Genomic DNA, 26,401 nt, shown 5'->3' with positions numbered 1-26,401 from the left:
GACGCCAGGTCGGACCAAAGACCAGGTTATGTCCCAGAGCGCATGCGTGCGGTGCTTGCCCGCCTCATACCAGGAAGACCTCGGCGGCCTTGGGTAAGGTGAAACTATGGAAGCTGAAAGTAGACTTGCCGGCGAATCTTTGCGAGAAGCCACCCAGCGAAGGTTGCGGAGGTTTTCAGAGCTTAGAGGTACCAAAGGAGGAACCCTAGCACCTCCCCTGCAATGGATAGTAGGAGTTCTTTACGTGCTGGGATATTTGCTGAACTGCCACTTGCTTTTATCACCTGCGGACCTAGGACCCTGGCCCAGGCGGAGCTAATGTTCCTGTTTTTTATTTTTCTGTCACTCTGCTTTCCTTCCGTTGTGCTTATTACTTTCCTCTAAGTTTACTTCTTATTGCATATGTGTGAGGAGGATGGAGAAGAAAGACACTTACTGGCCTGACTAGTGAAGCTATAAATACAAGTTAAACATTTGGTTAGTTCATTAACAAAAGTTACTTCAAATAAACCTAGAAGATCTAAAGCATAGTGTTTTGACGCTTATAAATACAATTTTAGCTTTCTTCCAGTCCCTACCTATTTCACCAATTTGTTCCATAATGTGAACGCTTACTAAGTGAAAAGCCAAACAATATGAAGGAATTACGGACAAAATATTTCAAGGGTTAGAAAATTTTTTTAATTTTTTTTAAAAGACTATACCACTTGCAATTTCTTGTACAACTATCTAATAGGTTATGTTTTCATTGACATTACTGCTTTTTAAAATAACAGAAAATAGTACTTAGGTAACCTTCTCACCATCAGCCAAAAGTTCAGTCGGTCTTTTGTTGAGTTCATCAGGGACCTGGGAACTTTTCTGTTATCCGGAATTTGGTATCATTCAACAATAGACTTTGTAAGCTTGCATGATTCAGCTTAAGGTAATTAAAACTAATGTGCCCATATTTATAAACACCAACACTGTAGCAGTAGATCCTTGGGTTTAATTTTTATTAGCCAACAAACATTAAGTTGTACCCATATGTGAAAATTGATTTTCAAAGCTGGAGATTCATTGATACCTTTGGCTCCTCTTTTTATTTAAGGATTGAGCCCATCTTTAGCAAGTCAAAAGTACTTCTCTTAATCAAGAAACATTTTAACTCTAAGAATATCTAAGTAAATGAAATGGTAGACCAAAAAAGGAATAAGTGATCTAAAAGAGAGGAAGAAATAGAATTTGTCAACAACCCTTACAAGAGAAAAAGAATTTGTCAACAATCCTTATTAGAACTATTTTGAATCCTGCTAGCTGGCCACTCATTATTCCCGAATTCTCAAAAGAAGAAGATACATTTTGGAGATACTGTTACCTGTTTCATCCTTTTTTCCAAATAGGTAAAACCTGTAACAGCTAGAGAATCTACTAATATTTATCTTTTCTTTCTTTTTCCATATAGGCAAATCAGTGGCAGCTGGAGAATTCTGGGACATTGTTGTATTAACAGCAGCTAATGAAAAACAGAAACTTGCTTATAAGCAACAGCTTTCAGAAAAGCTGAAAAAAAAGGAGTTACCCCTTGGAGTTCAATATCATGTTTTTGCTGATCCTCCTGGAGCCAAAATTGGTATGCGTTTATGGTTAGATTTATATCTTAAGTTGTGGGTAGAATAATCATTGAAGAAAAGTTTTCCTGTGGCTTACAGTTTATGGACTATGTATGTTTCCACCTGTAGTCTTTACAAATATAAAATTTTTTATTGTAAATTCACTGTTTTTAAGAAAGGTAAAAGGGATGGCAGATGTTTTTGCACATTGTGGACATACCATGAAAAACTTCCAGAATATTATTCTATGTTAAAATAAAATGTATTAGTCTTAGTAAAATTTATTCTGGTGGTAAACATTCCTTTGAACCTTATCCGTAGTTCTCTTAAGTTCCCTCTGAACTCCACAGTTTGTTCAGAAATTAAATGAAGGGAACAAGTCAGGAAAAATACATACTGCCTCTTGAGACCCACAGTGCACAATGTGAAAGAGCACAGTCTAATTGCATAAGTATTATATGATGTTTACTTTTAAAAACAAGTTGTCAGCTTTGCCTTTTGACCTTCCCTTATAAATAAAAATACATGCCATTTTTCTGGGGGCCGTTTTCCATGTGATACTTAAAGCTGAAGCCCCTTGATTACAGAATTAGGGTATTTGTATCTGATATTGGCATGTCCTAATTAGCCGATGTTTTAACCTTTGTAAAATGTGGTCAGTACTTGTGTGATTCTGATGTTTGAATGAGATTTAGGCACAAAATGTTAAATAACTTGTCCAAAGTAACTAGTAAATGGAAGTTACATTTACTTCCATTTGCAAGTTCTTAGGAAACTTATATGATTTTTAGGAAATCAGGTTCTAAAAAACTTTTTGGAGAGTAAATCTAAGGCACATATTTAATCATATGGGAGAATTATTTTAATGAATTTTATGGTTCTTAAGTCCAAGTGAATGTGCAAATTTATAGTCTTCTAGTGCCTAATTTATCATTTCTTTCTTTATATTACTATTTTCATGAGAGGATTAACTCAACTTTTATTACCGAGGCCTGATCTCTGGGTTTTATTACTAATTATTTAATTGCCAGGAAATGTGTATTTAATTTGATTCTTTTGCCTGTATCTTTGCTCTCTGCCTAATTAATTTTAGCCACAGGATCTTATCCTCAAAGTTATAACACCTAAATTTACTGTAATAAAATAAACCCTGCTTTTTAACTTGAAGGAAATGGAGGAGCAACCCTTTGTGCCCTTCGATGTTTGGAAAAGCTTTATGGAGATGAATGGAATTCTTTTACCATCCTATTAATTCACTCTGGTAATGTTATACTTTACTAATTTACATTTTCTTTTAGTATTTTACCCTTGATACCTCAGGGACATTTTTCTCCCTTACTAATACTTCTTTCTTTCTTCTTTTTTTTTTTTTTTTTTTTTTTTCTTTCTTCTTATTCTTTTGTTTTGAAGTTAATTCTGCTCTGGAAACAAATATTTCATGTATTTCTTGATATTGTTAGGTTGTTAGTAGCATAATATCTTTCACAAAATTTAACCTTAAAATCGTGGATCACGTACATTATCACCTTTTCATGGATATTGTTCCATTTTCCTATGATAGAACTCATCAAAATATGAACATTTCTTGATAATGCTTTAGAAAGGATTCTTGCTTTAGGGGAGAGGCTGCTTTAGTACTATGATTACCAGACTTTAGACAAAACCTTCTGTTACACATTTTTATCTAGTTATTGGTGGCCAAAGTCTATAATCCTTAAGAGTTTAAAAACAAAAGAAAAGGTGATGACAGAACATAGAGTTGACAAAGTATAAAAGAGGGGAAATCACATACAAATAAGGTGGTAGACATATAAGAAAGAAATAATCTCAGAATAAAGGATAGTTTTCAAATTGGACAAGTTTGGTTGTATTAAAATTTTGGTTGTATGATAGAAACCTCTGTTACTTTCCCTCTCTGTACTGAGGGCTGGTGAAACTTTGTCATGGACCTGCGCTGTTCAATTACAGATATTTTAGAACCATATGTCCACATGGTTACCAAAGCACTTTTCATTTCTTATGATTCACACACAGAACAGTTCTTTTTGAAGATGATATCAGGTAAAGCATCAAAGTTCTAATTTTAAGGTTAATTTAAAAGGTTAAAAAAAAAAAAAAGGCTTACAGTTTTATTCCCAAACATTATTATTATTACCAATTTGGTAAAAATTAAGTTAAACACCAGAAAATGTATACAGTTGGTCCTTGAATAACACAGGGTTTAGGGGTGCTGACCCTTAGCACAATCTGAAATCTGCATGTAACTTCATAGTTGAACTACTATAGAGGTGGTTCCGCTCTGCATATCCACAGTTTCTCATCAGGGATTCAACGAACCTGGGGTCATACAGTCTTACAGTATTTATTGAAAAAAATCCTCATGTAACGGGACTGGTGTAGTTGAAACCCTTACTCTTCCAGGGTCAAGTATAATTAAAAATAGGTAATTCTTGTAATGCGAAATTTTACTGTTGGTTAGTATTTGGAAAATGAAAAAGAAAGTATTAACTCTTGTTGGTTGAACAATGTACTCTGAGGTGAGTACTTTACATCTACTATTGATCTTATAATAATAATTATGATAAAAAAAGCATTATGCCACATCTGCTGTCTTAGAGTAAATCCAAAGATAAACAATTAAAAAATGATATACCAGAATTTAAACCCATTTTTGTGTGACTCTTTCTACTATGTCTCTCACTATAATTAGTTACATAGTTACATAAAATGATATAACAAATTATAATGTATTTAAGAGAAAACACTTCTCAAGGAGTTAAGTCATATGGCTCATCATTGAGGGAAAAGCCTTTTTAAATTAAAAACAAGTATATATTGTAAAATGCTTTTATATAAATGCACCTTTACTGCTTTTAAATGTAGGTAATAATTTGATGAAAAATGTTGCATCTGGAAGTTAGTTTTTAATAGATAATTATGTATACTGGTTTTTTGGTCACATTTTAACCACATGAAGTGGATTTTTAATATGGGAGTTTACACATGATTGAAATTTACTGTTTAAAATGTAGATACAAGATCATATTTTTGCTCATTTTCCTTTTTACTTGTTCTGCAGTTGATTTAAAAAAGTGTCATAGCCTGTAAAGCATATTTAGAATTCTTTCCTAGTCTAGAACTGCATTATATCAAATCTTTACAGGAGATTGCTCTTTGAATTTGAAATTCGAAATTTATTATTCTTTCCTGGGGTATGGTAATGCATATATTTTAAAAATCTTTAGAGATATTTTGAGTTGTAACTGATGCTCCTACATTTTTAAATCTTACAAACAATCTTATAAACATTTTAAAACAGTTATTTTTTTAAATTCTATATAGGTGGCTACAGTCAACGCCTTCCAAGTGCAAGTGCTCTGGGGAAAATTTTCACTGCTTTGCCTTTTGGTAGTCCCATTTATCAGATGTTGGAATTAAAACTAGCCATGTACATTGATTTCCCCTCACATATGAATCCTGGGATTCTGATTACCTGTGCAGACGATATTGAACTTTATAGTATTGGAGAATCTGAGTTTATTAGGTTTGACAAACCTGGCTTTACTGCTTTAGCTCATCCTTCTAGTTTGACTGTTGGTACAACACACGGAGTGTTTGTCTTAGAACCTTTTAACCATTTAGAATATAGAGACCTCGAATACAGAAGTTGCCATCGTTTCCTTCATAAGCCCAGCATAGAAGAAATGTATGAGTTTGATGCTGTGTGTAGACCTAGAAAATTTTTTCAACAGGGATTTGCTGGTAGTGACATACCCTCTCTTAAATTAGAGGCTGAGTATGTCTACACAGACAGCCTATTTTACATGGACCATAAAACAGCGAGAAAATTACTTGCTTTTTATGAACAAATAGGTACGCTACACTGTGAAATAGATGCCTATGGAGACTTTCTTCAGGCTTTGGGACCTGGAGCAACTGTGGAGTACACGAAAAACACATTAAATGTTACTAAAGAAGAGTCAGAGTTGGTAGACATGAGGCAGAGAATATTTCATCTTCTTAAAGGAACACCATTAAATGTTGTTGTTCTTAATAACTCCAAATTTTATCACATTGGAACAACAAAAGAATATTTGTTTCATTTTACTGGAGATAGCAGTTTGAAGTCAGAGCTTGGCTTACAGTCTGTAGCTTTTAGCCTCTTTCCATCAATACCAGAATGCTCTACTAACAAACCCTGTATTATTCAAAGTATACTAGATTCAACATGTTCTGTGAAACCTGGCTCAGTTGTGGAGTATTCCAGATTGGGGCCTGATGTTTCAGTTGGGGAAAATTGCATCATTAGTGGTGCTTATGTCAAAACAACAGCTGTCCTGCCTGCATATTCTTTTGTGTGTTCCTTAAGCTTGAAGATGAATGGACACTTAAAGTATTCAACTATGGCATGTGGAGTGCAAGACAACTTGAAAAAGAATGTTAAAACATTGTCAGATGTAAAGGTACTTCAATTCTTTGGGGTCTGTTTGCTGTCATGCTTAGACATTTGGAATCTCAAAGTTACAGAGGAACTATTCTCTGGAAACAAGTCATGTTTGAGCTTGTGGAATGCTCGTATTTTCCCAGTTTGTTCTTCTTTGAGTGATTCAGTGACAACATCCCTAAAGATGTTAGATGCTGTACAGAACAAGTCAACATTCAGCCTGAATAACTATAAGCTGTTGTCCATTGAAGAAATGCTCTTCTACAAAGATGTAGAAGACATGATAACTTATAGGGAGCAAATTTCTCTAGAAATTACTTTGAATAGGAAGCAACCTGATTTAGAGACATCTTATTAAATATTGTATTGGAGAAGGAAATGACAGCTCACTGCAGTATTCTTGCCTGGAAAATCCCATGGACAGAGGAGTCTCATGGGCTATAGTCCATGGGGTTGCAAAGAGCTGGACATGACAACTTCTGAGCACAAATATTGTATACTTTGCCTTTCTTGACTGAGCAAGATTCCAGATGCAGGAGTTTTCTGTAGACTGTTGGTTTTTAATAGAAGTGAATTAATGAAAATTATATTAACATGATTGATATAGCATAACATTAATAACAAAAATATAAACAGTTTTATAATGAAAATTAATATTGTAGGGCTGTAAGTTCAGAAAAATGAGTTTTTAAAGTTTTATCACTATTTTAACTTTTCTTTTATAAAGATGGATTTGTGGAATGTTATTTATTCACAGAGTAGTAGAACAGTCTTAAAGGTGATTTTCTGAACATACCTTTAAAATTTTTCATCTTCTTTTGGACTTTGGTTACAATGAAGTTCTAAATATTCACTGGCAGTTTTCTCCTTAAGTGCATTAATCCTATTCTGGTGAACTGTTGTAAGCATGCCATACTATAGGGTCTTCAAAACACTGTAGAAATGATGTAGAAGTACTTTTGCAGAAACAAATCTGTGGCAGACAGTCAGATAAAATCAATGCTTAAACTATTGTGATAGTCTTAATTAAGAAGTACAAACTGTTCTGAAATTGATGATAAAAATCTTTTATTAATCTTATCAAAATGAAACCAAAAGGATATATGTGCTGTTTTATCCTTATAAACTTGAACCCATGTTTGTGTGTCTTAAAAATTTTCCCCAAAGTTTCATCTATAGGAAAGCATACATACACATAAAACTCAAGAATCTGTATAGGAAAATGTTGGAATAATTGGGATTCCCTGATAATCATATAAATTCATTTTGGACATTATCTTAATCCTCCCTTATTAATCCTTTAACAGAACTATTAAAATTACCAGATGGACAGATTTTTACTTTTCATTTTTTAATTTTCTGACCATGCACTAGTAATGATACTGAGAAGCAGTAAATGGCCAAAAGGTAGACAGCAGGAAGGAGCCAGAAAAATAGAATGACTGTGAAAATATACAGATAATTAACAGCTTCAAGACAATAAAAGTTGGCTGGAACTCTAAGCACTGTGTTCTTATTTTGGTATAGGCACATATTTGAAATGTTTTCATACCAAAGTCTAATACTAGAGAAAAGTTTTGTCAGAAGTTTTGTGTTTTAACATGAATAAATTGAAATAGAACTGGTCTGTGCCACTGTTATTTATATGTCAATATAAAATTAGCATATCAATATGAAAATAATTGTTTGGTAAACCAGAAGTGACTTATCAGCAAGTCTCAATTATGACATTTATGTGTATTTTTTTTCCAAGTTTCTTCTCAAGGGGAAAATAAAGATAGATGGTAGCTGTTGTTTAGCAATTACTGATTTACTTGCAGAGATTTCAGAGGATGTTATGTGTCATTCATTAAAAATTGATTGCTATATTTCTAATTGATTTAAGGTACCATCAGTTATTAAGAATCATCATTTTATGTTTCATTGAAAAAGAAAACACTGCCAATAAAATAAGATGCAATGCTTTTCTCATTACTTGACGTTTTTATTTATTGGAAATCTTTTTGAAAAGCACTTATACAGCTTTGTGTCATGTAACCCTTTCGCAAATACACATAAAGGAACAAAAAAGTGAAATATTAAAAAACAGTCAAAACTTTTCCATAGCTTCACATCTAGAGACAAACTTTTCTAAAGCAGTATTTAACTTAAGAGTGGTTGATCCATGTGTTTCCACCTAGTACCATCTTCTGTGCTATCAAAGGTACTGATAAAGCTGCATATTCTTCAAGTGCCACCACCACACTGCTGCCTGGATTGAACCTTCAAGCCATGGCCGCCAGGTACTTGTTCTGCAAGTTGGATGCTGGTGCTTTATTTCTTGATAAAGTTTCACTTTTGCCTTAGTTTAATCACATCTCTTGAAGGTGGTTGGCTTCTATTTAATATCAGTGGAAGGTTTCTGAGAAGTTGGCGGTCACCATGTTAGTCATATTTCTGCACGATGTATGAATGCTAATTGCTTTGAAATGTTTTCTATTCCAAGAATTTGGCAGTGTCTCCTTTAATATGCATGCCTTGGTGTATAGTACCACACATGTACCACCGGCACTGTACCTAACTCAACCAATGTGATAATCACATGCATGAATAAGTAAGAAATTGAACATTTTCTCTTGCTTTATCATTTTTACTTCATAAAATCACAGCCTTTAAATCATAGGCTTTCAAGGTTTGTAAAAGACAACTACTATTTGTAAATAAATATATTCTGTAAACTTACTGATGAATTAATAATGACCAAGAAGAGCATAGAAAAAAATCCAACTTTTGATACTGATCTTCTACCTAGGGCATTTATCTTCCAAACTAAACAGAAGAGTGTGTATTAATTATATTAGGTGGAAATAAATTTTCAAAAATCCAAGTAATATGCTGACAATCTCAAAAATTTGACGGAATGAATCCAGAATCACTTCTCACAAGCAATGATCCATTCATCTTCTGAGTTTAGACAATATTACCTCTGTTACAAATTACCAAATTTAGCACAGAGCCAAAATCAAAATTTGCCTGCTGCAAAACATATGCATGGCTATCATGGCTGATAACTAGCATGTTACACGTGCCATTCACATACGCCAAAATATCCTCTGGACATGAGCAACTTGGAGACCCAAAATTTAGGAAACTTGATGTAATCTGGAAGAGTTAAAAAAAAAAATTAAGGAAAAGTATTTATCAATTTGCTTAAAATTGTCTAAAGCATTTCAGGTGCTCTTTTTGTTTAGCTAAATGAAACGCAAGTCCTCATCTATGTCAATAACTAAATTATTCTTATAGATTAATGTTAAATATTTCAGGAGAAATATTTTAAGCTACCATGAGCTGCATTGTTCATGTTAGTACCTCAGTCATGTTCAATTCTTTGTGACCCCATGGAGTAGCCCCCCCCCCCCCCCCCCCCCCCGCCAGGCTCCTCTGTCCATGGAATTCTCCAGGCAAGAATACTGGAATGGGTAGCTGTTCCCTCTCCAGGGGATTTTCCCTACCCAGGGATTGAAGCCAATTCTCCTGCATTGCAGGCAGATTCTTTACTGTCTGAACCATGAGGGAGGCCCACTATTTTTAAGCATAGTTTAACAAATCTTTTTTTCCTACAAAATATATTTAGATAAAGGCCAATTTCTGTTGTGGTTGAGGAATACAGCTTTTTTTGTTTATACTTAGTGAAATTATATTATTAATATTTCATGTACTGAAATTTGTCACAAGTCACATTCTCCTTTCTTTCAGTACTGATATGCTTAATTCCAATGTGCTAGTATTCATGTTTCATTTGTCTATATTCACAGAAATTTCGAGCTCATTTGTTTTTAAAGTATTATAAAGAGCAAATTGCATCCATTTCTGGTGGGAAACAACCAGTTCCTGTCTCTGACAGAGCTATCTACATGAGCCACAACAAGCCAAATATGCCATATCATTCAGACTTGCCAGTTTGGGTATACTCTAATAGACCACAATTTTGGATTAAGTTGAAAATTGGAATAAAGGGTCTAACTGGAAAATTGGCAGAGAATCTGAATAGACATGTTTCTTTGCTTGTCCTGGAGCTTTGGCCTGAGGGGCAGGCTTCAGATTTGTGGCCTTCCAAACTGCTCTCAAGGAACACTGGCTATGCTCACCACCTTGGTACTCTCCATTTCCTTGCACCAGCTCTCTGGCATCTCTAAAAAAATGAGCTCATTCATTTGTCTTGGGCTTCCCAGTTGGCACTAGTGGTAAAGGAACCTGCCTGCTAATGCAGGAGATGTATAGAGACATGGGTTCATTCCCTGGATTGGGAAGATCCCCTGGAGGAGGAAATGGCAACCCACTCCAGTATTCTTCCCTGGATGATCCCATGGACAGAGGAGCCTGGCAGACTACTGTCCATGGGGTCACAAAGAGTCAGATGTGACTTGTCTAGGGCTCCTATTTTTGCAATTGCTACATATGGAGCATCTAGATTACCTGACTCTGGTGGCTAGTGGGACTTGGCTTTGTGGTCCCACAATACAGTATCTATTTGCATACTTTTAAAGCTGCCGAGTGACGGTCTGGCTTCCAGTCAGCATGAATCTAGATAATGATATCCTCCCCTTTAAGACATTGACAGGTCTTAGAGCATATTTATCTGCTAGGAGCTATTAGAATATAATAGCTTATTGGAAACAAAAAGATTTGAAAGACAAGAGCTAGGATGGGTTGAGTGACAAGGTTCATCTCCTACATGAGATCACTCCTTTGACAGAGTGAGGTGGTGATTTCATCTACTGTGTACAAACCAATGCAGAGAGTTATGCAAAATGAAAGAGAAATATGGTCCAAATGAAAGAATAGTATAAAACCTATATTATACAGTGGTTAAAAGCTGAAAACCTTTCCTCTAACTGCAAGAAGTTAAGTATGCCCACTTTTGTCAGTTTTATTCAACAGTTTTGGAAGTCCCAGCCAGAGCAGTCAGGCTAGAAAAAGAAAGAAAAGGCATCCAAATTGGAAAGGAAGAAGTAAAACTGTCACTATTGCAGATGGTATAATACTATATATAGAAAACCCTAAAGACTCCACAGAAAAATAAAAATAAAACTGTTACAACTAATGAAAAATTAGTAAAATTGCAGGATACAAAATCAATGCACAAAAATACGTTCTCTTTCTATAAACTAGTAATGGACAACTAGCCAATCTGATCACATGGACCACAGCCTTGTCTAACTCAATGAAACTAAGCCATGCCATATGGGGCCACCCAAGACAGACGGGTCATGGTGGAGAGGTCTGACAGAATATGGTCCACTGGAGAAGGGAATGACAAACCACTTCAGTATTCTTGTCTTGAGAACCCCATGAACAGTATGAAAAGTCAAAAAGGTAGGGCACTTAAAGATGAACTCCCCAGGTTGGTAGGTGCCCAATATGCTACTGGAGATAAATGGAGAAATAACTCCAGAGAGAATGAAGGGATGGAGTGAAAACAAAAGCAACACCCAGTTGTGACTGGGACTGGTGATAGAAGCAAGATTCAATGCTGTAAGAGAAATGTTGCATAGGAACCCGAAATGTTAGGTCCATGAATCAAGACAAATTGGAAGTGGTCAAACCAGAGATGACAAGAGTGAACATTGACATTCTAGGAATCAGTGAACTAAGATGGACTGGAATGGGTGAATTTAACTCAGATGACCATTATATCTGCTGCTGTATGCAGGAATCCCTTAGAAGATATGGAGTAGCCATCATAGTCCAAAAAAGAGTCCAAAATGCAGTACTTGGATGCAATCTCAAAAACGACAGAATGATCTCTGTTCATTTCCAAGGCAAACCATTCAATATCAAGGTAATCCAAGCCTATGCCCCAACCAATAACGCTGAAGAAGCTGAAGTTGAACGGTTCTATGAAGACCTACAAGACCTTTTAGAACTAACACCCAAAAAAGATGTCGTTTTCATTATAGGGGACTGGAATGCAAAAGTAGGAAATCAAGAAACACCTGGAGAAACAAGCAAATTTAGCCTTGGAGTACGGAATGAAGCAGTGCAAAGGCTAATAGAGTTATGCCAAGAGAACACACTAGTCATAGCAAACACCCTCTTCCAACAACACAAGAGAAGACTCTACATATGGACATCACTGGATGGTCAACACCGAAATCAGATTGATTATATTCTTTGCAGCCAAGGATGGAGAAGCTCTATACAGCCAGCAAAAACAAGGCCAGGAGCTGACTGTGGCTCAGATCATGAACTCCTTATTGCCAAATTCAGACTGAAATTGAAGAAGGGGATAAAACAACTAGACCATTCAGGTATGACCTAAAACAAATCCCTTATGACTATATAGTGTAAGTGAGAAATAGAATTAAGGGACTAGATCTGATAGAGTGCCTGATGAACTATGGATGGGGGTTCGTGACATTGAACAGGAGACCGGAATCACGACCATCCCCAAGAAAAAGAAATGCAAAAAAGCAAAATGGCTGCCTGAGGAGGCTGTACAAATAGCTGTGAAAAAAACGGAAAGTGAAAAGCAAAGGAGAAATGGAAAGATATACCCATTTGAATACAGAGTTCCAAAGAATAGCAAGGAGAGATAAGGAAGCCTTCCTCAGTGATCAGTGCAAAGAACTAGAGGAAAAAAATAGAATGGGAAAGAATAGAGATCTCTTCAAGAAAATTAGAGATACCAAGGGAATATTTCATGCAAAGATGGGCTCAACAAAGAGGACAGGAATGGTAGGGACCTAACAGAAGCAGAAGATATTAAGAAGAGGTGGCAAGAATACACAGAAGAACTGTACAAAAAAGATCTTCACAACCCAGATAATCACGATGGTGTGATCACTCACACTCACCTAGAGCCAGACATCCTGGAATGTGAAGTCAAGGGGGCCTTAGGAAGCATCACTACAAACAAAGCTAGTGGAGATGATGGAATTACAGTTGAGCCATTTCACATCCTGAAAGATGACACTGTGCAAGTGCTGCACTCAGTATGCCAACAAATATGGAAAACTCAGCAGTGGCCAAGGGACTGGAAAAGGTGAGTTTTCATTCCAACCCCTAAGAAAGGCAATGCTAAAAAATGCTCAATTGCACTCATCTCACACACTAGCAAAGTAATCTTTAAAATTCTCCAAGCCAGGCTTCAGCAATATGTGAACCGTGAACTTCCAGATGTTCAAGCTGGTTTTAGAAAAGGCAAAGGAACCAGAGATCAAATTGCCAACATCTGCTGGATCATCAAAAAAGCAAGAGAGTTCCAGAAAAACATCTGTTTCTGCTTTATTGACTATGCCAACGCCTTTGACTGTGTGGATCACAATAAACTGTGGAAAATTCTGAAAGAGATGGGAATACCAGACCATCTGACCTGCCTGTTGAGAAACCTGTATGCAGGTCAGGAAGCAACAGTTAGAACTGGACATGGAACAATAGACTGGTTCCAAATAGGAAAAGAAGTACGTCAAGGCTGTATAATGTCAGGTATAATGTCAGGTATAATGTCAGGCTATATATTGTAACCCTGCTTATTTAACTTATATGCACAGTACATCATGAGAAACGCTGGGCTGGAAGAAGCACATGCTGGAATCAAGATTGCCGGGAGAAATATCAATAACCTCAGATACGCAGATGTCACCACCCTTATGGCAGAAAGTGAAGAGGAACTAAAAACCCTCTTGATGATAGTGAAAGAGGCGAGTGAAAAAGTTGGCTTAAAGCTCAACATTCAGAAAACTAAGATCATGGCATCCGGTCCCATCACTTCATGACAGATAGATGGGGAAAGGGTGGAAACAGTGTCAGACTTTATTTTTCTGGGCTCGAAAATCACTGCAGATGGTGATTGCAGCCATGAAATTAAAAGACGCTTACTCCTTGGAAGGAAAGTTATGACCAACCTAGTCAGCATATTAAAAAGCAGAGACATTACTTTGCCAACAAAGGTCCATCTAGTCAAGGCTCTGGTTTTCCCAGTGGCCATGTATGGATGTGAGAGTTGTACTATAAGGACAGCTGAGTGCCAAAGAATTGATCCTTTTGAACTGTGGTGTTGGAGAAGACTCTTGAGAGTCCCTTGGACTGCAAGGAGATCCAACCAGTCCATCCTAAAGGAGATCAGTCCTGGGTGTTCATTGGAAGGGCTGATATTGAAGCTGAAACTCCAATACTTTGGCCACCTCATGGGAAGAGCTGACTCATTGGAAAAGACCCTGATGCTGGGAAAGATTGAGGGCAGGAGGAGAAGGGGACGACAGAGGATGAGATGGTTGGATGGCATCATCGACTCGATGGACATGGGTTTGGTGGACTTTGGGAGTTGATGATGGACATGGAGGCCTAGCGTGCTGCGGTTCATGGGGTCTCAAAGAGTCCGACACGACTGAGTGACTGAACTGAAGAAACTACCAGAGAAATTAAGAAAATAATTTCACTTACAGTTGCATTGAAAAGAATAAAATAGCTAATATTAATTTAAACAGAATTGAAAGTCTTGTATATTGAAAATCATAAGACATTAATGAAAGAAATTTAAGAAGACACAAATAACTGGAAAGATTCTATGCTTGTGGATTGGAAGAATTAATATTGTTAAAATGCCTATTCTACCTAAAGCAGTCTAGAGATTCAGTGCACTCCTTATCAAAATTCCAATGGCATATTTCACAGAACTAGCACAAGCAATCCTAAAATTTACATGGAACCACAGAAGATCCCTAATATTGAGAAAGGAAGAAGGACAAAGCTGGATGCATCACTGTGAGGCGAGCAGAAGTAACGCAACTTAGATTAGGAGTAGGCCTTCCTACTTGGTAAGATTATCAGGTAGCTTTCGCTTAACAATGACCACTGTTTGCCAATTAGGAACTTAACACTGACCGATGTTTGCCAATTAGGAAATTAGGAATGGGGCGGAAACCCCCAGGAAAGTCCCGCGCGCGCAAGAGTATTGACCAATGAAATTGCTTTGCAAACGTGTAACCATCTGCTTCTCACCCTATAAATTTGTGTAACAGCTTGGGCTCGGGGCTCTCTGACCCACACCACTGCGTTGGTTGCGGGCGGAGAGTCCTGGCTCGAGTCAGCAATAAACTTCCCTTCCTGCGAGTTGCATTGTCTTGGAGGCCTAGTCTCTCTTCCCGCTCGGGGATTCTGACATCGGGCATAACATCACACTCCCTGATTTCAACTATATTATAAAGCTATAGTAATTAGAATAGCATTGTATTGCATAAAAACCACCACACAGATACAGACTAGAGAGTCTAGAGATAAAACCATATATATATATGTATATGTATATATACACACATACACATATATACATTTGTATATGTGTATGTTGATTAGCTTATGACAATGGAACCAGGGATATACAGTAGGAAGAGAAGAGCCTCTTAAATGACGCTGGGAAAACTAGACAACATGCAAAAGAATGTAATTTCTCCATTATCCTACACTATACACAAAAATTAACTCAAAACGGGTTAAAGACTTGAAGTAATACTTGAAACCATATAACTTCTAGAAGAAAATATAGTCAGTAAGCTTTTTTTTTTTTTTTTTTAGATGCATTTTGGTATTTAATATATTTCAAAGCATCTTTACAAATAATAACTGCAATGAAGAGAACCTGTGAATAAAACTGCTTACACAGACCCAGGATGGTGACCTCAAATGCATCAGGGACAATTCCACAAATAAAAAATCACAAGCACCTCCAGATTTTAAATCTTTAAAACGAGCAAAACTAAGAAGGACACACACGAGGATTTTAATATAACCTTAATGGTCTAACAAACCTCCCAAACGGAAAGAAATGCAAAGCCATGTCAACCTATCAAGTGTAACTTACAGTGACAGGCTCCAGGCTGCAGATCCTCCAGGCCACGGGCCAGCTCTCTGTGGAACCACCCACCACCGCCCCCTCCGACTGCAGACGCCCCTCCTGCTGCCAAACGCCTGAGCCCTGGTGCCGGCCCGCAGGCAGGCAGGCAGGCGCGTGGAGCCGTGAACCCACAGCTCTACTGCCGCCTTCGCGATGCGCTTAATACCAGTACTGTGCCGGCTCCCTCCTTGTGGTAAATTTGAGCCTAATCAACTTTCATAGAGAAGCATGTACCTAGACCAAATTAGGAATATTAAATCTTCCACACATGGGCTCAAATAGGAATTATTTTGTTTAGTATAATGAAAAGTTAATTTTTTTAAATATCTGTAATCCTTTGAAATACAAGGGAGCAGACATTCCAGCAAAGAGTGATTGTCTGGAAGGAACTGATCCGAGTCCCGTCCTCTGCCGACAGCACCCTGCCAGGCGCAGGCCTAGGCCACATCTTCCAGGTAATCGGTGACGTCACTGAGCTGCGACACCGTCAGGTCCTGCGTCAGGTCCTCACGTGTATCACTGGTGTTGGCGTCATCCATTTCCACAGAGAAGTCCTCCTCAATCTCTTCCCCAACACTCAGCTCACTCTTCTCTGAGCGATGGCTGGTGCTATTAAAATCATCAACATAGTCATCTTCTCCAGTCCCTAATCCAAGTGATCCAATTTTATCGTTGACCAATTTAACATCTTTTAGAATTTGGTTTCCCCTTTTACTTTCAGACTCTTTCAATGAAGGGGCTCCAGCAAGGGAGCTGAGTCCACTTTTTAGGGGGGGCGCATCAGAGAGCGATGCAAGGCTTCCTGCTTGCTTACTGGGTTCACTTCTCCAACCATAGGCTGCTTCTGGTTTAGGAACGGGTCATCAAAGAAAGAATTCCCTTCCAGGTCATCTTCATCTGGACCGGGACCCACTTTGGCGTTGATATTGAGACTGTTGTTGCCTAACAAGGACCTGATTTTAGCTTCATGGGCCAGTAAGTGAAGACTACTTCTGCTCTTTGGCTCTGATGATGAGATACTGGTATCGCTGTGACTGGCATCATTGCTGGCCTTCTTGGCACCAGACTGCTGCCCGCTTGTCTTCTTCTTACCTTGTCCTTTATACCTTGGTATCTTACTGGGAGGAGTGTGTGCACCTGTTTTTCCTTCTGGTGACTTTGGTGGAGAATGTATATCACACAGGTCCAGTGTACCTTCCCCACTGGTTGACCCTTTTTCTTTCTGTTGACAGCGTCTGATCACTTCTGATAATAAGGGTCCACCCACAGTACCTTCGGCTTCAATAATTCCTAAATCTCGGGCTAAATTCTCTCGACCTTCAAGACCTTGAAATGTGCTAGTTTCAGGCTGAAAAACTGCCAAGGTAAAGTCAAGATTAAAAAACTGAAGAAATTCGGCAACGAGACTGGCCACCAGCCGGCCGTCTTTTGTATTTAAAAACTTTTTCAGGCTCTCATTAACTAAAGGAGTTTTGTTCTCTACTTTTTCTTGCTCCTCTAGTGCTAAAAACACAGCTGCACGGAGTTCAGCCTTGATGCGGTTCAGGACCCCGCTGTTCTCCAGCGTCTGCACCAGCAGGTCCCGCAGGTCCGTATCCTCCTCCGCCACCACCGCGGCAGCCATCGCCGCCATCTTGCTTCTCCAAGACAACCGCCCAAGCCGCGCCAACGGCTGCCGGTTGCCTCAGCCCGCAGGGTGCGCGGCCGAGACCACGCCCCCGGCGCCTGCGCGCTAGTAAGCTTCTTAACATAGGTTTGGTAATGATTTTTTGAATCTGATAGCAAAACAAAGGTAACAGAATCAAAAATGAGTAAGAGAGACTACACTAAACTGAGAAAACTTCTGTACAGCAAGGGATCCATCAACAAAATGATAAAGCAACCTATTGAACAGCAGAAAATATTTGCAAATCATGTATCTAATAAGAGCTAATACCCAAAATATATGAATTCATAAAACTAATGATTTGATCTAAAATTGTCAGAAGATCTAGATAGATATTTTCCAATAAGACGTACAGATGGACAAAAGGTATGTGAAAAGATGTTCAACATCATTAGTCATTAAAGAAATGCAAATCAAAACCACAATGAGATATTACCTCACATCTGTTAAAATGCTATATTTTAAAAGACAGGAAATGATAAATGTTGGAAAATATATTAAGTAAAGAGAACCATTGTGCATTGGTGGGAATGTAAATCAGTGCAGCTACTATGGAAAACAGTATCAAATTTCCTCAAAAAATTAAAAATAGAATTACCACATGATCCAGCAATTCCTTTTCTGAGTATTTATTCCCCTAAAATGAAAAGTGAAAGTCACTCAGTCATGTCTGACTCTTTGCAACCCCAGGATTATACATCCATGGAATTCTCCAGGCCAGAATACTGGAGTGAGTAGCCGTTCCCTTCTCCAGGGGATCTTTCCAGGTCTCCCACATTGCAGGTGGATTCTTTACCAACTGAGCTATGAGGGAAGCCCACAGTGCTAATTCAAAGATATATATGTACCTCCATGTACATGTCAGCATTATGTTTGCAATATAGTAGTCAAGATATGGAAACAACGTAAGTCTTCATTCATGGATGAATAGTTAGAGAAGTAGAATACACACACACATATAATAAAATACAAATGGAGTAATGTGGGATTAAAAAAAAAAAAATTAGTTTGGTGCTCAAGTGTGGTTTTGCATTGTTGAACTTTGCCATTTGATAAATTCTTGGCATACTTTCATGGAATACATTCTTAAATGTGGTTATGTTGTGCATCCTTGTAATGTACATTTCTTGCTTTATACTTTTTACTAATGAATTCTTACTTGCTGTTTATTTTATATGTGTTTTAGACTATGGAAATGATGTTACATAAAAAGCAAATTTGAATGATTTTCTTATTCGAGTTCAAAATGAGTCATAAAGCAGCAGAGAGAAACTCACAACAAAACATTTGGCCCAGGAACTGCTAATGAATGTACAGTGAGTGGTGGTTTAAGAAGTTTTGCAAAGGAGATGAGAGCCTTAAAGATGAGCATAGTGTCCAGCCATTGGAAGTTGACAATGACCATTGAGAGAAGCTGGTCCTCTTCCAACTACAGGGGAAGTTGCCCAAGAATTCAGCATCAACCATTCTATGGTCATTTGGTTCAGTTCAGTTCAGTCACTCAGTCGTGTCTGACTCTTTGCAACCCCATGGACTGCAGCACACCAGGCCTCCCTGTCCGTCACCAACTCCCAGAGTATTTGAAGCAAATTGGAAAGGTGAAGAAGCTCAATAAGTGGGTGCCTCATGAGCTGACCAAAAAAAAAAAAAAAAATGTCGTTTTGAAGCGTCATCTTTTCTTATTCTATGCAACAACAAACCATTTCTCGATCAGATTGTGACATGAGAGGAAAAGGAGATTTTACATGACAACCAGCTCAGTGGTTGAACTGAGATGCAGCTCCAAAGCACTTCCCAAAGCCAAACTTGCACCAAAAACAGGGTCTTGGTCACTGTTTGGTGGTCTGCTGCCAGTCTGATCCACTACAACTTTCTGAATTCCAGAGAAACCGTTACATCTGACAAGTATGCTCAGCAAATCAATTAGATGCACCCAAAACTGCAATGCCTACAGCCAACATTGTGAACAGAAAGGGCCCAGTTCTTCTCCATGACAACGCCTGATCACATGTCACACAAACAACACTTCAAAAGCTGAACGATAAAAAAAAAAAAAAAAAAAAAGCTGAACGATTGGGCTACAATTGCCTTATGTGCCATGTTCACCTGACTTCTTGCCAACTCACTACCACTTCTTCAAACATCTTGACAACTTTTTGCAGGGAAAATGCTTCCACAACCAGCAGGAAGCAGAAAATGCTTTCCAAAAGTTTGTTAAATCCTAAAGCATGGATTTTTATGCTACAGGAATAAACAAACATTTCTCATTGACAAAAATGTGTTGATTTGTAATGGTTCCTATTTTGATTAATAGAGATGTGTTTGAGCCTAGTTATAGTGATTTAAAATTCAGGGTCCAAAATCGTAGTTACTTTTGCACCAACCTAATAGCAACAAAAAATAAAAAAATAAAACCAAGCTCATAGACACTGAGAACAGATTAGTAGTTGCCAAAGGTAGACTGTGAGGGGTGGGCCACATGGGTGAAAAGATTGAAAAGGTAGAAACTTCCAGTTATAAAATAAGTCATGGGGATGTAATGTACACCATGATGACTGTAAGTAATAATACTATATTGCATATTTGAAAGTTGATAAGAGTGTAAATCTTAGTTCTCATTATAAGAAAAAAAGACATAACTGTATATGGCGATGGGCTTCCCTGGTGACTCAGATGGTAAAAAATTTTCTTGCAATACTGGAGACCCAGGTTCAATCCCTGGGTCAGGAAGATCCCCTGGAGGGAGGGCATGGCAACCCATGCCAGTATTCTTGCCTGGAGAATCCCATGAACAGAGGGACCTGACGAGCTACGATCCGTGTGGTCACAAAGAATCAGACACGACTGAACGACTAGCACTTTCACTTTTTTTTTCTTTTTCATATATGGTGATGTACATTAACTAGACTTACTGTAGTGATCATTTCACAATATATAAAAATTTTAAATCCTCAAGTTTTCTACTGAAACTAATATAATGTTTGTCTATTATACCTCAGTTAAAAATGCCTCCAAAATGGAATAAATATATAATAAATACTGATTCCCTACCGCATCTGTACCTGCAAGAGTAAGAGTTTAAGTCAGAAAATGCCTGTGAATTAGTCATTGCTAGCATCTACCTGTACCACATCCTGATTATTGACATTTGTGTCTAAAGATGTGAAACCCAAGGGCATTAATGCCCATGTAAGTAAATGATTGAAACTAACAGACTTAATGTTTCCTTCTGGGATGGTGGGACAAATAGTCTATCTTTTGAAACCTTTGGCTCTGGGAATCTAGTAGCCTTCCAAAGTGTAAAATTCAATCATTCAAACAGCAGTTCATCCCTGATTGTTGCAGACTGTTGCAATCCGTCTGCTACCGTCATCTCCTAGCTCTCTATACCAGGTTTATATTTCTTCAATTGTGCTTCAGTGCATCACTGAGGCAATCAAAACTCTAATGTCTATATTCTTTGGGCACTTTTTCAAGGTATGTCACCAATCTGGTTGTTGAATCTCCAGCCTCCTTAAAGGTTCTTAGTATCTTTGCTTACAATCAACACTGTGGCTAAGTAATGTGAATGATATTTTAAATTTCTTTTCTTCACTAGTATCAACTCTTTTTCTCTCTGCAGATTATTCAAATGGTTCATATTAGTTTTCCTTTACCATTTCATTGTAGGAGAATATCGCATTGCCCTGAAAAGAATTAAAGCATTTACATCTTGAGGCAGAAATCTTTTAAAACACAACTCGGGAAATCAAGTAAGTATTTGCTTTGTTTGCATGTTGAGAAATGTTGCACTCAATGAAGTTTTACATGATTGGTTTCTTTCCTATTTATTTTAGCCTTGGGATTTGAGAAAGTAAATTATACCCACCAATATGCTGTTCTTTGAGAAATTTCAAACACTTTTAATAAAATCTAGAGCTAGAAATCTTTTTGCTACACAAAGAAATAATTATGATCATAGCAAGTGGTCCAAGTACAGATTTAAATGTACAGGTGCACTGACAAGATCATAAATTAACTTATGAAATTCACTGCTTATGTATCAGTGGGATCTTTCTTAATGAAATTTAACAATAAAGATCATCACTCATTATAATTGGTTAAAGTTAATGCAGTTTATAATTAACCATTATCCAGTCAAATCAGAAACTATTTTTGGAAGCTGGTCTATGAGAAGGAAAGGAGAAAGTATGGAAATTCTTTTTTTCCTTGTTACAACTGAATCTGTTTAAATACAAAATAAATATTTGCCCTTAGTTTAGTATAAAAAGTATATTTTTCAGTTCCCTGAAAAATCCCTTTGCCCTCATTATATATGTACATAAATCACATAGATTATCTCTGGGAAGTGGAATCCTCTCATTCTAATAAGTTTCCCAGTTCTCTCTCCAGACTGTATTCCAAACACTACGCTGATCTTCACATATTCATTTCCAAGATATACTTTGATTAGAAGGCTTTATAGATATAAATAGACATTGTCCTCTGTAATACAGGAGCTTTCTCTAACTTTGAAAGTTGGGCATAAGGTTTAGTTCAGCTCAGTCACTCAGTCATGTCTGACTCTTTGCAACCTCATGGACTGCAGCATGCCAGGCTTCCCTGTCCATGACCAACTTCCAGAGCTTGCTCAAGCTCATGTCCATCAAGTCGGTGATGCCATCCAACTATCTCATCCTCTGTGGTCCCCTTCTCGTCCCACCATCAGCCTTTCCCAGCATCAGGTCTTTTCAAATGAGTCAGTTCTTCATATCAGGTAACCAAAGTATTGAAGTTTCAGCTTCAGCATCAGTCCTTCCAATGAAAATTCAGGACTTCTTTCTTTTAGGATGGACTGGTTGGATCTTCTTGCAGGCCAAGGTACTCTCAAGAGTCTTCTCCAACATCACAGTTCAAAAGCATCAATTCTTCAGTGCTCAGCATTCTTTATATTCCAAATCTCACATCCAGGCAGGCCTACTGGAAAAACCATAACTTTGACTAGATGGAACTTTGTTGGCAAAGTAATGTCTCTGGTTTTTAATATGCTGTCTAGGTTGGTCATAGCTTTTCTTTCAAGGAGCAGGTGTCTTTTAATTTCATGCCTGCAGTCACCATCTGCAGTGATTTTTGGAGGCTCCAAAATAAAGTCTCTCACTGTTTTCATTATTTCCCCATCTATTTGTCATGAAGTTTGGGACTGGATACCATGATCTTCGTTTTCTGAATGTTGAGTTTTAAGCCAAGTTTTTCACTCACCTCTTTTACTTTCATCAAGAGGCTCTTTAGTCTTTCTTTGCTTTCTGACATAAAGGTGGTGTCATCTGCATATCTGAGGTTATTGATACTTCTCCCAGCAATCTTTATTCCAGCTTGTGCTTCATCCAGCCTGGCATTTCACATGATGTATTCTGCATATAAGTTAAATAAACAGGGTGACAATATACAGCCTTGACATACTCTTTGCCTATTTGGAACCTGTTGTTGGAGTCTGTTGTTCTGTGTCCAGTTCTAACTGGTGCTTCCTGACCTGCATACAGATTTCTCAGGAAGGAGATCAGGTGATCCGGTATTCTCATCTCTTGAAGTGTTTTCCATAGTTTGTGGTGATCCACACAGTCAAAAGCTTTGGCATAGTCAATAAAGCAGAGATAGATGTTTTTCTGGAACTCTCTTGCTTTTTCAATGATCCAATAGATGTTGGCAATTTGATCTCTGGTTCCTCTGCCTTTTCTAAATTCAGCTTGAACATCTGGAGGTTCTTGGTTCACATACTGTTGAAGTCTGGCTTGGAAAATTTTGAGCATTACTTTGCTAGCATGTGAGATGAGTGCAATTGTGTGGTAGTTTGAACATTATTTGCCATTGCTATTCTTTGGGATTGGAATGAAAACTGACCTTTTCCAGTCCTGTGGCCACTGCTGAGTTTTTCAAATTTGCTGGAATATTGAGTGAAGCACTTTCACAGCATCATCTTTCAGGATTTGAAATAGCTCAACTGGATTCAATCACCTCCATTAGCGTTATTCGTAGTGATGCTTCCTAAGGCCCACTTGACTACGCATTCCAGGATGTCTAGCTCTGGGTAAGTGATCACACTATTGTGGCTATCTGGGTCATGAAGATATCTTTTGTATAGCTCTTCTGTGTATTCTTGCCACCTCTTCCTAATATCTTCTGCTTCTGTTAGGTCTATACCATTTCTGTCCTTGATTGTGCCCATCTTTGCATGTAATGTTCCCTTGGTATCTCTATTTTTCATGAAGAGCTCTCTATTCTTTCCTATTCTATTGTTTTCCTCTATTTATTTGCACTGATCACTGCTAAGGCTTTCTTATCTCTCCTTCCTATTCTTTGGTAGTCTTCATTCAAATGGGTTTATCTTTCCTTTTCTCCTTTGCCTTTCACTTCTCTTCTTTTCTCAGTTATTTGTAAGGCCTCCTCAGACAACCATTTTGCCATTTTCATTTGTTTTTCTTAGGGATGGTCTTGATCACTGCCTCTTGTACAATTCGTCAGGCACTCATCTATCAGATCTTATCCCTTGAATCTATTTGTCATTTCCAATGTATAATCATAAGGGATTTGATTTTGGTCATACCTGAATGGTCTAATGGTTTTCCCTACTTTCTTCAATTTAAGTCTAAATTTGGCAATAAGGAGTTCATGATCTGAGCCACAGTCAGCTCCCCATCTTGTTTTTGCTGACTATATAGAGCTTCTCCGTCTTTGGCTGCAAAGAATATAGTCAATCTGATTTCAGTCCTGACCTTCTGGTGACGTCCATGTGTCGAGTCTTCTCTTGTGTTGTTGGAAGAGGGTCTTTTCTATGACCAGTGCATTCTCTTGGCAAAAATCTGTTAGCCTTTGACCTGCTTTGTTTTGTACCCCAAGGCCAAATCTGCCTGTTACTCCAGGTATCTCTTGAACTCCTACTTTTGCATTCCAGTCCCTTATAATGAAAAGGATATCTTTTGGGGGGTGTTAGTTCTAGAAGGTCTTGTAGGTCTTCATAGAGCTCTTCAACTTCAGCTTCTTCAGCATTACTGGTCAGTGTATAGACTTGGGTTACTCTTATATTGAATGGTTTGCCTTTGAAATGAACAGAGATCATTGTGTTGTTTTTGCATCCAAGTACTGCATTTCAGACTCTTTTGTTGACTATGATGGCTACTCCATTTCTTCTAAGGGATTCCTGCCCACAGTAGTAGATATAATGGTCATCTGAGTTAAATTCACCCATCCCAGTCCATTTTAGTTCACTGATTCTTAAAATGTCATTGTTCACTCTTGCCATCTCCTGTTTGACTACTTCCAATTTGCCTTGATTCCTGGACCTAACATTCCAGGTTCCTATGCAATATTGCTCTTTACAACATCTGGCTTTACTTCCATCACCAGTCACATCCACAACTGGGTATTGGTTTTGTTTTGGCTCCACATCTTCATTTTTTCTTCAGTTATTTCTCTACTGATCTTTAGTAGCATGTTGGGCACATACTGACCTGCGGTGTTCATCTTTCAGTGTCCTATCTTTTTGTGACTCTTGGAGGGCACAAACAAAACCTTGTGCGCACCAGGACCCAGGAGAAAGGAGCAGTGACCCCACAAGAGACTGACCCAGACATGCCCGTGAGTGTCCAGGAGTCTCCAGCAGAGGCGTGGGTCAGCGGCACCTGCCACTCAGTGCACCCGGGGGACACTCAGTGCAGCAGTGCGTGCATGGAGCCTTTCAAAGGAGGTCGCCATTACCTTCATTATCCCACCATGGTTTGGCCTCAGGTCAAACAACAGGGAGGAAACACAGCCCCACCCATCAATAGAAAATGGTATTAAAGATTTACTTAGCATGGCCCTGCCCATCAGAACAAGACCCAGTTTCCCCCTCAGTCAGTCTCTCCCACCAGGAAGCTTCCATAAACTTCTTATCCTTCTCCTTCAGAGGGCCAACAGAATGAAAAGCACAATCACAGAAAACTAACCAAACTGATCACATGGACCACAGCCTTGTCTAACTCAATGAAACTATCAGCCATGCTGTAAAGGGCCACCCAAGACAGATGGGTCATGATGGAGAGTTCTGACAAAATGTGGTCCACTGGAGAAGGAAATGCAAACCACTTCAGGATTCTTTCTTTGAGAACCCCATGAACAGTATGAGCATAAAGTAAACTAGTACAACCAAAAAGTCTCCCTGTGCATAGTGACTGACTGAGTCATGTCATTACTATAAAACTTTTCTAAGTAATAGACTGCTGCTTATTTTTGGATATTGATTTACTGTGATTATGGGAGGGGGCTGAAAGCTTAAAAGATGCTATAAATAGTATATAAGGATAGTTTTTTACTATTAAAATTAATATCTCTTACTCTTATCAATTGAGCTTGAAACATTTTATTTTCTACTCTCTAGAATGCCCTGTAAGGCTCTGTAATCTTGTCTGTGTCTTTTCTATAGTATTCTAGTGACTCCAAAGAAGCTATGACTTCTGAAATGGGTTCTAGGAATATAGTATATTATTCCTAAAGTTGCCTACTCTCAAGTGAATGTATATGTCGAGTTTTCTGAATCACCATCATTTAGCATTAAGATCTTTAAATGTGATTTTCTTTGTAATTTCACATTCTTTTGAACAAGGATCAGTTAAGTTCAGTCTTTCAATTGTGTCCGACTCTTTGTGACCTCATGGACTGCAGCACACCAGGCTTCCCTGTCCATTACCAACTCCCAGAACTTGCTCAAACTCATGTCCATCGAGTCAGTAATGCCATCCAACCATCTCATCCTCTGTCGTCCTCTTCTCCTCCTGCCTTCAAGGATACAGGAAGGAGGTGAACAAGGATAA

The 26,401-nt window shown here is 38.0% G+C and overlaps 2 protein-coding genes and 1 pseudogene across 5 annotated transcripts in view; 2 read left to right on the top strand and 1 right to left on the bottom strand.

Annotated features, from left to right (window-relative positions):
• The first annotated feature begins 34 nt into the window (after positions 1 to 34).
• On the top strand, positions 35 to 8,010 carry FPGT (fucose-1-phosphate guanylyltransferase). Of its 2 annotated transcripts, none has more exons than XM_043876898.1 (4): positions 35 to 188; positions 1,445 to 1,612; positions 2,761 to 2,853; positions 4,935 to 8,010. In XM_043876898.1, the coding sequence occupies exons 1-4, from the start codon at positions 107 to 109 to the stop codon at positions 6,392 to 6,394; spliced, it is 1,803 nt and encodes a 600-aa protein (XP_043732833.1). In that variant the 5' UTR covers positions 35 to 106; the 3' UTR covers positions 6,395 to 8,010. The 2 variants fall into 2 exon arrangements, with proteins under 2 accessions (XP_043732833.1, XP_043732834.1); XM_043876899.1 differs by having other exon boundaries at positions 94 to 229.
• The window catches only part of LOC122677090 (serine/threonine-protein kinase TNNI3K), a 355,674-nt gene continuing 330,854 nt past the window's right edge, over positions 1,582 to 26,401 (top strand). For all 3 annotated transcript variants that reach the window (XM_043876893.1, XM_043876895.1, XM_043876894.1), the window contains exons 1-4: positions 1,582 to 1,612; positions 2,761 to 2,853; positions 17,412 to 17,498; positions 21,246 to 21,328. The gene's annotated coding sequence lies outside the window, so the exon portion shown is untranslated. The remainder of the gene's footprint in view (positions 1,613 to 2,760; positions 2,854 to 17,411; positions 17,499 to 21,245; positions 21,329 to 26,401) is intronic.
• On the bottom strand, positions 16,348 to 17,612 carry LOC122677092 (annotated as a pseudogene).

The sequence above is a fragment of the Cervus elaphus genome, chromosome 20 (genome assembly GCF_910594005.1).
Source record: "Cervus elaphus chromosome 20, mCerEla1.1, whole genome shotgun sequence".
NCBI lineage: Eukaryota > Metazoa > Chordata > Mammalia > Artiodactyla > Cervidae > Cervus > Cervus elaphus.
Note: the sequence above shows the minus strand (reverse complement) of the source record. Positions and strands in the feature narration are given on the sequence as shown.